This window comes from Lottia gigantea (assembly GCF_000327385.1).
Source record: "Lottia gigantea unplaced genomic scaffold LOTGIsca_33, whole genome shotgun sequence".
Taxonomy (NCBI): domain Eukaryota; kingdom Metazoa; phylum Mollusca; class Gastropoda; family Lottiidae; genus Lottia; species Lottia gigantea.
This window is the reverse complement of record NW_008709110.1, coordinates 1,702,366-1,718,335: the sequence shown is the minus strand read 5'-3', so window position 1 is coordinate 1,718,335 and position 15,970 is coordinate 1,702,366. Positions and strand designations below refer to the sequence as shown.

General features: G+C 32.0%; 2 protein-coding genes across 2 annotated transcripts; one reads left to right on the top strand and one right to left on the bottom strand.

The window, feature by feature from the left end:
• Window positions 1-106: 106 nt before the first annotated feature.
• LOTGIDRAFT_216511 (hypothetical protein) lies at window positions 107-3,564 on the top strand (the record flags this gene model as incomplete). The annotated part of the gene is made up of 4 exons (XM_009058289.1): window positions 107-334; window positions 646-821; window positions 1,404-1,634; window positions 2,032-3,564. 4 exons carry the CDS (start codon window positions 107-109, stop codon window positions 2,297-2,299), a joined length of 903 nt encoding a protein of 300 aa, XP_009056537.1. The 3' UTR covers window positions 2,300-3,564.
• A 3,861-nt stretch (window positions 3,565-7,425) lies between these two features.
• Window positions 7,426-13,466, bottom strand: LOTGIDRAFT_216506 (hypothetical protein; the record flags this gene model as incomplete). Its single annotated transcript, XM_009058288.1, has 11 exons — window positions 7,426-7,620; window positions 7,940-8,049; window positions 8,276-8,354; window positions 8,786-8,953; window positions 9,284-9,400; window positions 9,594-9,687; window positions 10,111-10,176; window positions 10,416-10,567; window positions 11,387-11,483; window positions 11,654-11,706; window positions 13,416-13,466. The coding sequence occupies 11 exons, from the start codon at window positions 13,464-13,466 to the stop codon at window positions 7,426-7,428; spliced, it is 1,182 nt and encodes a 393-aa protein (XP_009056536.1).
• Window positions 13,467-15,970: the final 2,504 nt, after the last annotated feature.

The following is a 15,970-nucleotide window of genomic DNA, read 5'->3' as shown; positions in this document are numbered from 1 at the left end:
GTAGATTATTCATTGACAGACGATCTGAATTACATTTCTGGGAAGGGTGGTTTCTCCCATATGTATGTAAATGTAATGATTTATTTCATGATATTTTAGTAGCAATATGTTGTATACAGGGAAAGACGGCCATAAGACAACATACAAGCGAGAATGGTTGATTGAAAATAGTTACTGTGACAAAAGAAGTGAAATGGTTACACCCACGTATTGGAGTTCAAATCAGATGAAGAATAAGTTCCCCGTGATGAACTACAACGATCATAATACTGAAAATGGTTTAAAATCATCTATAAAGAATTTGTTACGATATGGTTTTACAGTTGTTGATGGGGTAAGATGGCAGCTTAGAATGAAATCCAGTGGCGAATTTAGGCGGTAATTTTTGGGCCATGCCCACCCCTCGGGCCATAATTTCATTTGATTTTCGGCTTCTCACATTACAAATCCCCCCCCCCCCCTCCTCTATGACTGGCACCCTCTAGAATTCGCAAAGGGACGCCGGGCGCTCGGAATCACCGCCTCTCTCGTCAATGGATTCTTCGCTAAGCCACTGACCAATTCAAACATGGACATAAAGTAGTTAAGTAATATCTACAAAGGGCCTCTTTATAATCACAATAAATTTACTATGTTTTGTTCAAGGTTCCATTGTCAAAACAAGATACTAAAAATGTAGCAGAGAGAATATGTTTTATATTAGATACAGTTTTTGGTAAACTTTGGAGTTTTACATCTGACGGTGAAAGAGCCGATACAGCGTACACTAATGACGGTATCGGTGCTCATACTGATACTTCATATTTTACTAATCCAGCAGGGTAGGTTGATTAATATCAGTATCTGAAAAGCAACTGAATTTAAGAACAGCTGGCATCCGGGAGAATCTAATAGATCGCATTATACAACAGAAAAGTCGCAGGTCCCATCAGTCTGTTGACAGATGCCCAAATTGTAGCAAATTCGGATCTTGTAGTTAAAATCTGCAATCATCGGATTGATCGTAGTTACTTCTCATTATGAGAGTTGACTGTGGCGGATCTGATGGGATGCTAAGTAAAGCCAGTCGTTTTTAGCCCTCATTAGATTCAAGTGAAAATTCAAAGGGTAAATTTGTCAAGAAACTTTATTTAGACATTAGGTTGTATCCCTTGGGTAGAGCTGAAAGGGAAATGGCAACATCAAGGTAGGATGACATAATGAATTATCATTAAAGGGTTCCTCGAGGATACACTACGGCTCTCTGGTGCTTATAGACTTAATTCCGATTTGAATTACCTCTATGTAAGCCTGTGCTCGTGCTTTCGTAACATTAGCAATGTTACAACCTAAAATCCATGTAAAAGGTATTATTGACATTGACACCAAGAAGTGGATGGTTGATTATGGTCTTTTAATTTCAGAGTTCAGTTTCTACATTGTTTAGAACATACCGGTGAAGGTGGTAGTACATTATTAGTTGATGGTCATAATGCTGCTTACCAAGTATTAGATGAATCGCCCGAAGACTTCAATATACTAACAGAGACTATCGTACCTCATGAATATATAGATAAAAAACTAAAAGATCATTATTATAGTACTGGTACTGTTCTCTCATTATGTCCTTTAACTAAAAAACTCCAGAATATCAGGTAATAACCAAAACACACCAATAATTCATAATTTTTTTTTTATCGTGTCTTGTCTGTAGGGTCCTATTCAGTCTTCGTGAGCGCGAGAAGAATTTTAAATTCGTTTGATTTGCATGCATCTATTATCTTATACGTGTGTGCCATTTGGACTATCCAACACTGACTATAACACTATACAAATACAGTGCAAGCACAAACGTGTAATATCAGTACGTACTATGGGAGATAAGTATACGATTATTGGCAGTGCTACAACAGGAATATTGTAACGACGCATTACCCGTCATTGTCAATTCCACGACTTAAAACACTTGTAGATATTGACCAAGTTGACACATTTTAGGACATAAACCACTAATGCAAGCTCAAGATAAGTATTTTTGAAAATGTATTTCAGGTTTAACAGATATGATATGGCACCATTAATTACTATACCACCAGAAAAAATAAATAAATTCTATACAGCATATAACAGACTCGAGTCCAGAATTATCTGTTCCTCCAATGAACTTTGGTTCCAACTTCAACCTGGTATGGTGTTATTTTTTGACAACTGGCGTTTACTTCATGGTCGTTCAGGATTTACTGGTAGAAGAGAAATGTGTGGTGGCTATCTGGGTAAAGATGATCTATCCAGTGTTCATCGTAGATTTCATTTACTGTAGACAGACCTTACTATCATGTTAATTAGTATATAATTTTTGCCAGTAAGCTAACACAGGAAAAAAATTGGCCGAATCAACCCTGTTACATTGGGTAAAAAAAAATACTTTACAATACATTGCATGTAACTTTAGCACTGTTTGCAGCAAAGAAGAGAGAGTAGTCCATTATTGTCTTTTTGAATATTGATAAACACTTTATGGATTCTAAAAGAAATAAATCCTCAGCCTTCCAATTGAATTTTGGGCTCCCATGTTTGTCCCATAACAGTATTTAAGAAACCCCAGAGAATACTCTGGAATGCTAATTATCTACAACACATAAAAAGGACAAGCAAGTGAAAAATAAATTTCCAACCCTAGCCATCAAGTGTTTAATAATTGAATTAAAATAAATGAAGATCAAGATTTGTAATTATCACACTCAACAGTTGATATTTTATTTACATTATTTATTGTTTACCAACAAATCTAACAATAGACTGCTGGTAAAATAAATAAAACATATAATTTAAGTAGTATTTATGAAATATTGTACACTCGCTGAGATATATTATCATGAAAACTAATGTTAATAAATATGCACTGACTGATATGTACTAGCTATAAGCTGAAGGTTGAACGCGTGTGTGGTGTTTAAGTCCAAGGTTAAATTCTACCCCATGATATATTTGGATCTAATTTAGAATTCATGTCTGATTGGATAATAACCTTTGAGCTGAACACCATACATGAATTCATTCTCATTTAACTTAGACTTAGGTTTATTCTTTTATTCTTCATATAAAATTCAAATCATCTTGAACCATCTTTACTCTTATCATTGTAAGTTGTTTTAAATTCTAAATGAAAAATTTAGAGCATGAATGTTATAAGTCATTGCACTAGTTTAATTATCATATCTAACCTTTATTCAGATTTAAAATAAACCTGGAATAACTTCTTACTTTGCATTTAAGACTATAAGAGATCAGGCTTGAAATGACCGAGAGAACACTTGTCATAAACGAATCTTGCACAAACTTTCTATTAAGCAGTAACATAAGTTAAAGTTGGATACTGTTTTCAAGAGTAAAAGAATAAACAATAAGTTATTAGTAATTGACTATTGAAAGCTTTAGCACCAGGTGATATAATATAGGCTTATAATAAAATATTGCAAATACTTACAAATTCTGTTCTAATAACAGACAAACAAACAAGGAGCTAAGATTAAAGTTTGGAAGCACTAATATCAACTGTAATGACTTAATCAAGCTGTGTTTTTGTAAATTTTTGTTTTGCTTTTTCTTTCAAATTTCAAACTAATCATAGAATAATAACTTTTAACAGCACAAAATAAACTGCTTTCCTATCAAGCACTAACACAAAGCATTAATGAAAAAAAAAATAAGTTGACGAAAATTAAGTCATAACATGCAGTTATTTATACAGATGAAAACAAACAAAAGAAACAATTATGCATAAAAGTGTAGAACTCTAGTCCTAAGCTAACCAGCCACTCTGAACACAACCAAACTAAACTGTATATTATTAAACATCAATTCGAAAATTCTTAACTTTTTTAGAGAGATAGTTTAATACCATTGTTTACATTGATCACAACAGACCTGTTGTCAAAATTTTACATTACTATATTATGTTATGGCAAGATATATATTGAAAGATGGTACAGAAATGAGACAGAAATCAGTTGTACCTCAGACTTGGTTTACATTGCATACTAGTAATATCTGCTTGAAGTAGAGAGTGAATGAAATTTCAGTTACGTATGAAACAAATCGACAGAATTTCAAAAAAGAAATAAACACAACCAATTGATGTAATACACCAAAAAATTCTTCCACTAAGATCATTTGTTAGTCATTATTTATATTATCTTGTAATAATTTCTGTTAATTCAGTTAAAAATATCCCCAGCTTATGCTTGAAGCAAGATCAAAATACATAATGACTCAAAAAATGACTTGATTAAGGCCACATGGATAAGAAATCTACAACACACAAAAAGGAGTTTTTCTCCAAAAACATTGTTCATTTCACCTTTCAGATTCAAAAAATAACAAAACTGATAACAATTGAACATGAACTAATCACAAGAATTAATAGTTTATTATTGTTTAAATATAACACACAATACTCAACTCACAAGTCCTTATCTTTGTTATTTAATACACAAATATTGGTCATATAACTACTTTGGTTTCAGGTATTTCTGATAGCACACTGTTTATCTAACTACTAGATATTGGATTCTAATAAAACATCACTCGAAAATTGGATAGGATACAGCATCTTTCTGGTTGATTTCGTCACTTGAACTTGGGTTTGGTCTTTAAAAATAGTAATAAGGACACGAAAACGAGATATTGTCAATAAATTTGATCATGCAAAACACGACAATAAAGTGAGTATCACTGACCGATACAGTCAATATAGATAACTCATGACATAATGTTGAAAAAGTCTTTGTTCGGTAGAAATGTCAATTGATAACAAGTTTTCAATATTTAAAGAAAACCACACTATTAGTTACTCTGAAATTAACAGTAAATATGAGACAAGCTTTCCTCCATTCTGTCCCATTGTTTACATCTGGTGTTAATCTGCTAGAGATGGGGTTGCTAGATGAACACTAACAGTATCTTAAGAGATCTCTTTCTATTCTCCATTCACCAGTTCTTCTTTCTTAGCTGGTGCTTTGTTTTTGCCTTTCGAATCTGAGTCGCTACCACCTGTATTAACTGGAGGCTTATTATATTTCTGGCGTGATTCTCTTGGTTCACGTTGTGGTTTGCTATCAGATCTTGACTGAGTTGACTCAGGTTTAGAGTTGCTCTGACCATTAATATTTCTATCAGCAGTAGAATCAGTGGTAGTGGTATTACGATTACCTTGATATCCATCAGTTTTAATAGAACCTGTAGAATGAGATGGTGGTAATCCTCCACGACCACCACGGTAAGGTGGTGGGTTACTGTATCGACTGGTACGATAGTTAGATACACTAGTATCTGTTTCAGTACCACTAGCAGCACTACCATTACCTCTCATTTTATTCTTTCTTCTTCTTCGCCTTCTGTCTGTTCTATCTCTTCTTCTATCTAAATCTAAAATCAAATATCACATTGTTTAGTAGTACCATATACTCATACATCTCAATTCGACAACTTAGTTTACTGGCTATAATTTTGACTAATCTGAATTTTGTAGACCTTATTTTGGACTAGGTTTGGTATCAATTCAGAAAGTCTACAACTGATTGAATGTTTCATTGTAAATATGTGAAATCTGAATTATCTAAATAAAAAATTGGATAGCATACCTCCATCTTGACTATTGACACTTGCATTATCTAGAACTGTATCATCATCATCAGTCATTCTTCTTCTAGATCTATTATCTCTAGAATCATCATCATCATTAACTATAATAAATATTATCTAACATCAATTCTTCCCTAAAAACTACACTTTCTTGTGTTAACAGCATTTAAATACACAAACAATACTTGTTTACTGGAAGTTATGTCTTTAATGGCTGTGCTTACTCTATCTGTATAGTTTTATTGGTTCAAGTGAAATCTGGATTAAGGATCAGCACTCAGCAGTGAAATTACCCAGCCATCCAATGGGAATTACATGCCAACAGAAACTTTATGTGGGATTTAACATGCAAATGATTGTTCCATTCAAAAACAAGCCATGCTTTAAAGAGTTCAATGATGTAAGAAATAGTGGTATATACGTCTGTCCAGTTTTGTCATTAAATCTAAATATCAAATAACCTACATCTATCAGAAGTATAACCATTTCTAGTAGAATAATCTCTGTCACGCCATGAATTATCTAAAGTAACATAATAAACATTATCTCTGTTAGTATTAACATTATCATAAACATTATCTCTGTTATTATACACATAATCATAAACATTATCTCTGTTATTATACACATTATCATTTACATTATCTGTGTTAGTATAATCATTATCTCTATTAGAATAAACATGATGTCTGTTTGATTAAATATTATCTCTGTTAGTATAAACATTATCAGAAACATTATCTTTGTTATTACTAACATTTCCTCTACTCGTATTTTTCCATTCAATTTCAGCGTTAAATTGTAGTTTTAAAGTATGCATAGTAAGTTACATGCTTAAAAAAAAACAGTTCAATCTTTCACAATGTATAACACAATTTTCATACTACAGCAATGTCACCAAGATGAGTCTTCATGTAGGAAACTAATACAAGCAAATGACTACATATCATGCAGTTTCACCCTATTTAACTGATACACTTGCAGTTGCTTCTCTTTCATTATGAAAATTAGCCACAAATGGCCATTATAAATAGTGATCAATCAGTTGCCTATCACACAAAAAAAAAAACTCAGAAACCAAGCAAATTCTGAAATACCTGAATCTCTTCTAAATGATGAGTAACCACTATATCTTCCACGCCCCCTGCCCCTTCTATAGCCACGCCCTCTACCATTTAATACACTGTCAGTTAAATAACCAGCTTGTCGTCTTTCTTCTGCCAAAACTTCAGCTGTCCAATCACCAACATTCTCATGATCCTCAACTATAAAATACACATAATAACAGATTAGCATCTAATGAGTATTAACAAATTTATCTTATGTGTAAATTAGTGTATTTTTGTGTGCTTTATAACTGATCAGTGATCTAAAACATTTACAGTCTATAGTACAGTCTCTTGATACTGTGTCTTTAGCAAATGACTCAACGTGATTTCTGAATTCAACTTTGATTCTGGAACACTGAATGCATCCAAATAGGATGATAGAGTGACTTACGTGGTCTGTCATTCCATCTTCCTCTACCACCTCTTCCTCCTCTACCTCTACCACCACGTCTACCTCTCTCATTCTCACTAAACATATCATGACTACCTCTACAAAAATAAAAATAAATACCACTGATCAATACATCACATACAAAAAATAACAGATGACAGTGAGCAGCAGCACCATAGTTATAAGATGTTTAAAGAGGTTTAACAATCTTAAGTTAATTTCATGAACTACCATAAATCATTTTAAATATAGTGAAGTCAAGTTCAGTAACTAAGCAACATCTTGAGAAAAATCAAAGTGAATTTACCTGCGTTCTCTTGGTGGAGGGAAATAAGGTCCAGTATTTGGACCAGACATACTGCGTAATTGTATATCAATTTCTTGTTTAGCTTGGCGTAACTGTTCAACTTCTCGTAAATGATCCAAATTAAAATCTAATAATAACTTAGCGTTTTCAATACTTTCTATGGTACCAACAAATACAAAGGGTAATTGACCCTAAAATATATTATATAAAAACATGAAACAAATGGCCATTGAAAGCTAAAACATCTTTTAAAAATATAATTGTCCAAATCTATTGGCATAGATCTTTTATCAATACCCATCTACTGGAATAGTAAGAAAAAAAATTTGATTCAAGTTAACCAGAGTTTCAGAAACTGATGAGTTCAAACCCCAGACTGCACAGCACACTAATTAACAGTTTAATGTTGGATTTCACAAGTAACCTGTCCCGATTTCAAATCTAGTGCTTTTTCTAAATCAGATAGTCCACAAATTAATTCCAGTCAGCATATAATATGATTAGTCTTACATCTGATTTATTTTCTTCAGCTTCATTATCACCTTCTATTTTAACTCTCACAACACCTGATTTGTCTACGATATCTTGTATATTCCGTCCATTTTTACCTATAACTTTAGCTGAAAAGTAGGGAAGATACAACTTTTATTCAGTGCAATTCAGTTGGCCATATTCAATCAATTTAAAACTTTTGTCAATATGCTCAAGTTTGTCTTAGAGATACAGATCTCACAATCAATCAATTCTATAAACTGTTTATGGTTGTTTAATAATGAACAAAACATAATTTCTATTTTAAAATGTTCTTCTTTTAACTTTTAATTGCTATCATATCTGACAACTTACCAACTAATTCTTTTGGCACTTGAAAAGTTTCTTCAGCAAACTCTAACATTTTTCTAGCACTCTTCACACACTCTTCATTCTGTAATGTAAAAAATATCAAATAAACATAATGTGAATCAAATTAAGGATCAGTTTTCCAATCAAATTCAATTTCAAATAATAGTTCTCCCCATCAACAATAGCTCAATGGAACAGGAATCCTAGTAAGGAATAAAAAAAAAATAGAGGAAATTAAAAAGATCATCAAGTTGACTATGGGCTCCTAAGTGGAGTACAGGGCTGAGATTTTATCATTTTAAGATGCTTTTTGAAGTCATTTCCTATATAGAAATCTTTTCATTCCCCAAATCACATTTGAGTACCTTTATTAGAAAAGGGAAAAAATACCACTGGCCAGGAAAATAGGAAATCTAGGATCCCTGATGGAAGAAAATCAATTTTATATCTTGACGTTCTCCATTTAAATAGGCTAAAATTGTCTTACTATATGACTATTGATGGTACACTTACCTCACCGTAAACTTTAAATGTACAGTTAGATTCATCTAATTCAATACCAGTTATACCATCAACTTTCCTAGCTGCTTGTATATTGGCACCATGAGTTCCTATCGCTAATCCCATCAATGACTCTGATACTGAAAATTCCTCCATATAACCAGATCGGATCTTGGTACTCTGTTAAAAGACAAACTTATCAACTTATATAGTATTATACAAAACCCATGAAAAGAAATTATGCATTGTAATTGAATAGAGCTCATGCTGCTGATTTGTTTCAGAAAAACAATCCACACCAGGATAGCTAGTTTTGTCAAAGGGGTTAAGGCGTATGATCAATATAAGCAAACTCATTAATATGTTAGTGAGCTATTGGCAAATTAAGTGCTACTATAAATTATTAAATGAATATGTCATATCAAATGGTGCCAAAACTGTATTATGTTGCCGAGGGATATCAGTTTCCCCAAACTTCTCAACTAAGCTTCTATATGTATCAAACTATACCTGTAATTTCTTCACAGCCTCTTCTGTCCGCTGTTTTAATAATATTTTTTGACGTAAATTGCGTAGAAACATATCTCCTAATATGGAAGCCTTTTTAATCACAGATTCTAATGTGGACTGAAAGATAAAATGAAAGTAAATAATTCACTTACTTCACCCTGCTAAATACACATAATAAATTTATATCCACGATCTATTCGTAATAAATTATCATCCAAATAATGCAAAGTTCAAAAAGAGTTTACAAGTTAATTATTTTACCCTTTTCCACAGATTATGGTATTTTATTAAGTTTAAAATAATGACATACCAGAACAACTAAAGCATCCTCATGGCTATGATATGATACAACACCTTTACCACAGTGACGTTTAAATTCTGTTATCGATGATTCTTCTTGACATCTGGAAATAAATCAGGGACTATTAAAGCATTAAATTATCACAATTACGATACTTTTAAATATTAAAAGATCATAAAAACGTATGAAGAGCATGATTTGCAGAAAACATGTGTTGAATATCTTTTGCCCTTTAAAACTTTGTTTAGTATCAGCATTCTTCAATATTTCCATATAATACTTATGTTGATGCAAAAACGTCAATAAAATATTCAAATTAATAAATATCTAGGGTTATTCATAGCCTTCATACAAAATTGTTTATTTTACTTTGAAGGGGGTCGTTGTTTTTGGCCTTAAAAGGGCCAGGTTAGCCATCTGCTTGACCAATAGTCTCAAAAACATGAATATTTAGATGAGTTAATCAGTAATAGTGTTCACAAGCAAATGTCTTAATCACAAAAAAAAAGATATCATGTAAACTTACGCTTCAGCCAGATCTGGTGGTATAGGAAGAGAAAATTTATAAAAACTATCTTTATTTATAGGAACACTGAAAATAATAATTTATATACAGATATAATGATATAATGATATAATATGTAAGGGTAACTAGATGTCACATTTAAATGTGATACAGACAGCTGAAATTGGGCTAGATCAACTGAGAGAGTCATTATTAAGACAACTTTATCTCTTTAAATTGGTTGGAATTCAACATTCATTTTATGGAAAAGAAAAGGTGTTAGAACAATAACATACTGTTTTCAATTAAACCAGTAATGTACTTACTTTACATTGGAGGGACGTATTTTATCTAGAGAGACTATATCTGAGGCACTAGATCCACTGACATAATCAATAACAGCAAATTCACCTTTCAACATTTTTAATTTAGCAGGCCACCAGGCTGATACTAGGTCTTCTGCAGCTTTACTAAATGCCTACAATTATTCAAAGATTCACAGATTTTAAAATTTCAGAATTCTTACTTAATGTTAAGGTCACATACTTATTATCAACATATGTTAACCTCAATTATTATTTAAATAATCAATAACATAATTAAATAAATAATTATGCTGATTGAAAAGGCAAGGGACTGGTAGAAGTTTAAAATAACATTGACAGTATACTGCGTAATATACTTGACATCTATTTCAATAAATGAATCATGCAAAAATGCTACTAGTAGCACATTACTTTTAATTTTGCAAATAAAGTATGACAGAACACTTGCAGGTACTACAAATAAAATAAAGTTGATAAAATTCAACAGAGCAGTGTTGCTCTCTCATTATTAACAGGTAAAACAGCAATATATATACATTGCAGATTGACCAATATTGGACTAGCTGACCTCAGAACATTCCATTTAATGGCATATGGAAACAATACGCATGATATATCAAACTGTTCAGTAACTTGTGATAGAAAACATTCTAATGCATCAGACAACAAAGTCGCTTATGGTTTTGAAACAAACAGTATATTGTGTCAATTGTGATAGTTAAGGTAAATTTTAATCAAAATAAGACAGATAATTTACTCTTTAATATCATTAAAGATAATTGAAAGAATATTGAAGAAATACATAAATTATGCTGACCACATAGCTATAAAATATTTAATATCTAATGCCATGCATTACACTTCTATATTTGACAATAAATTAGTAATAAGACTTTCCTCTCTTGTAGTTAGACTAGTCTAATACCTTCCTGGAACGGAAACCCACAATTATATTAGATATTATTACATACCTCAATACTTTCTCCTTCTGCACACTCTCTCCTCCGTAAACTTTCTGGAGGAGGCAATCTTGCCAGTGCAAAAAGAACTCTTTCTTCATTTTTGGGACTAAAATTTAAAAAAAAATATAATCTTAAGAACTTGGGGAAACTTTGAAACATTGATTAACATAATTCAAAACATTAACATTAATATGTATCCATAACATCATAATCATGGTAAATTTAATGAACAGGAATTAGATAAACATTACTGGTACAGAAACAAAAAAATCCTACCTATGATCAAAGGATATTACAAGTTCTTCGTCTAAAATATCTTTAACAATGGCCTGAAAAATACAATTATTAAGGTATAAGCTTAAGCATAGATTTCTACAAGGAATATTTTGCGTTTGTTTTTGTTATTTTCAATAGGGTTTAACCCTTGGATGATCACAAAATTCCACAAAGTTTTGTCTAAATAAGTCAAAATTTGTCCCTCTTGCGAGTGTTTATATGCAAAAAAAATTGAAAACATTTCAAAGAACAAGGTCAATTACTCCTTACATCATTTTTTGATTCTCTTTGAATTTCAATAGAGTTCATCCTTATTTTTTGTATAAGCTTTAACAATATTTAATAATTAAATCACGATTTCGTTAACACGGTATCACCCAAATGATGCAATCTAATTGGATAACAGCGGTCATGTGCATTCGGTTTACATCTGTGTAAACAGAATGCAAATAAAAGCTCTGCCCCATAACAGACTACTTTTATCATTGAGTTTGATTGATGTGGTCAATGCCGTTCCTTCAAACATCAACAGAGCCGAAATTTTCCAAGTTCCCTTGAATGTGTACACTCCAAATTTCAACAATAGGCCTATCATGAATTCTGGACTTATTTCGAATAATTTGTCTTTCAATAATTGCTCCGCTCAGTCAACTTTCAGGCCATGGACAGTAGACTATAAATAGTGTGACCTACTTATTGCTGATTGGCTGTTCTCTTGTCTCTATTGTTAGTATCAGTTCATTAACGTTATGTTAAAATGTCATGTATTAATGCGCCAATTTAGTACATTAATTTGTTGTTATATCAAATAAATATTTAAACACGAATTCGAGTGCTCTATTTGAGTAATAGACTAAATATGAATATTTGATCATACATTATATAATTTACATCACTTAGAAAAAAAATAATGAATATTTTAGTTGATATCCTCAGATAAAGAAAGTTTTTATCTTGATATTTGATTTTACCCAAGAGAGTTCTGAATATGTTCTAAAGTGACTATTAAAGTTGAACTATTGAAATGTGTTAAAACTTGATATTTCCATGGATCTGAACACATTCGAAATCTACTCTCGGACTACATTGATCATGAGATTTGGTTTGAATTTTTTCACTCATTACATTATTATTCAAAATAAAATTTTCAACTGTATGCCATTTGTCTTTTAAGGTCTTCGGGTCCACAGATATATAAGGTTCAGTTCAATTAAAATTAGACCCAACTTCTATTGTTTATTAGCATTCATTTTTAACCTAAAGGTCTGAAGCATTAGACACTGAATGCACCTTTTGATCGTGTCTCAAAATCTCAGCATTGTTATTGTGCTGGTTGTTATTATGGTGAAGCTCCAAGTTGACTATAGTATAACTCATTGTAATTCAATATCCAAAGCAAATCTATTTGGATAAAGTGAACCGTGGCCGTCTATCTTTCTATCTGTTAATTGATATGGGGTATACAGTCAACATGAAGAACATCCTTTCATAAGGGATCACACAAAAGAAACTAAGCTGACGTTTTCAAATTGAAAACATAAATTGAGGTCCGTGTAATTAAGAAATTCCGAATTCCAGGAAAGAGAAACTTGATTCTTGATAATAAAAGTGCACGCCGTTTCACCGGTTATACATGGACAAAACGGGCACTTTCGTACTTAATGCAATCCCAATATTTTTTCATTACGATACTGGTTGACACACTTTCTTGACCTTAGAACAATCAAAAAAGATAACAGAGCTTTTCTGAAAAACTTTATACCTTGTAAAAAGCCCCATTACTTCCACAAACTTCGACCACAAGTTCGTCCATTTTGGATTGTCCAACTGAATGATGGGAAATTCTTAACAGATTAATTATCTGGGAGACGATTTCATAAAGTTATAGAAGTTATTCAAGTGCTAGAAATTTTTTAAAAAATGAATCACAGTTTTTTTCATTACAATAATATATCTGCAAAGAAGTAGGCTTTACATTCTCACATGACATATTATACGAGATTTGAAGTTATAAAGTCAAAATGGCGACTGGATGATTTGTTTACATTTAGACACTAGAGTCTTCTTAATTTTTTGATAGTATCACTACATAAACTAAAATGATTTGTTGAATTTCTTTTCATTTGTGAAATTAACCATGTCTTCTGATAGTGAACCAGATGAATTTTTTGATGCAGAAGAAAGTACACCGTTTCAGTAAGTATAAGCTTACTAAGTGACTCTCACACAGAAACAGATTGAATAAAAATAAAAGGATCACAGATGAGATACTGACAGAGTGGTAGATGAGTAGTAAAAATACCATAGTAAATAGAAACAAATTACACATTATTGTCATCATTCACTGACAGTGACACTGTCAATAATGACATCAATAGTCAGTTTACTTGTCATAATATTAATAGTGACAGTGCTGTCTACCATGTATGTATGTAGATTGTTATCAAATTAATGCCAATTCATTGACTCACCAGAGAGTGAGACTGAGGACACCTATCAATGCCTGTGCCCATCTGTCAGATGAGAAAAAAATCTTGATAGATAGGTGTAAGCTTATATTATCCTGTTTTACGTTTGCATCATAAGACTTATCTGTTCTGCTGTGAAGGTTAATAAATTAGTAGTGTAAATGGGCGAGTGTTCTGAGATTGGTTTACCTCAAGACTACCAAATGAGATGTTCACATAATAATACTTCTCAGAACTGAACAGATATAATTTCGTTTTAAATTTATCTGTTCCCAGAACAGTTCTTGTGCATATGTCTAGAAACTTTGATCTTTTCCCACAGTTTCTGCAAGCAGAGGAATTGCTTTTGTCTTCATCACTACAATTACTGAACTGTTCTCAAAGCGCTGGTACCGGTAATTGTAGTTGTGTAAATGGTAAAAATTTTATCGTGTCCAGGTCTAAATCTGCCTCTCGAATAAAACTAAACATAACTCTACTCCAGCTACTACTAGTCTAGACAGAGAACTTTACAATTCGTAGCTTCCTTATGTAAACAGGTCTAGATTAGATGCCTCTAAACCAGAGTTAACCATTAACTTTCTTCTTTTTATTGTCAGGTCATTTTTGACTGTTCCTGTTCAAAGCAGCTCAGCAAGCTCTGATGCGGTAAGTCATAAGATTCTTATAAAATATTTAAGCTTAAGAATAGCAATCTGTATTATTATTAGTTTTCATTTTAGTTTAACAGAAAACAACCCACAATGAAAATTCAAAATTGTCACTCATCATTGAGAATCTGCTGAAACTTTGATTTGAAATTGTTGTATATTTGTCTAGTTGAGTGACATAGAAGAAGAAGAAAAAAAAATATTAGAATTAAAACGAAGGGCTGAAGAAAGGTAGGTAAAAGTTTGATCATCAACTTATCTTTTAAAAATCAGTTTTGGTGTAAGTATCCCCACATGGGGCCTTTGCCCCTCTTAACCGTCAGCTGATCTTTTAAATTTCATCTTTATTTTTGTTCCATACTGGGATCCCTGTATACTGTCATTCAAAAATATTATTTCAATACCTAATCTCATTTGTTTTTGCTTAGATTAAGCATGTCAGGCCATGAAGAGTGCGATAAAGTGAGCTTTATCCGTCCAAAGCCAAAGTTTTTCAGTATATTCTCAATCTATTCTATTTATTATACAATTCAGAAGAAAGAAAGAAGATGAAGACCTTGAAAGACGTTTATCTTTACTACGGAAGAAGAAACTTGCTGAATTCCAGGTAATGTATGGAAATGTGTGTTTGTGATTTGAACATTGTGCATGTTAATGAATCAAGATAGCAAGTATACCCTCATAGCATACTAGATAACATTTATCTTAATTTTGTTTCATTTTGTTTTGACTAATTGGTTTTGTGTACAGTTGCACAATAATTTTCAAGGAATTGGACCTACCTTTATCACTTTTCAAACTGTATATCGTATATCTGATGTGGATTTATGAAATAGCTATCAACTGGTTAACTCAATAATTAGGTAATGCCTCTTATGGCAAACATCCACTTTATAGAAATCTTATTATAATTTTATCTTACACTTTGAATTCTATTTTGGAAGACTAATTATAATTCCAGGACACTGTAGAACAAGTTAATGAAGATGAACAGCGTCGGAGAAAGTTATTAGAAATGAGACAGTTAATTGGAACAGAGAGTACACCAATTAAAACTGTTGATACAATGATATCAGTGGAAGAATCTACAGATGAAAGTTCTCTATCAGAAATATTTGAAAATATTGTGGGAAACTCAGGGACAAAATCTCACACCATCGAGAAAATGGAAAACAATCATTCGGATAGCGAAGAATATC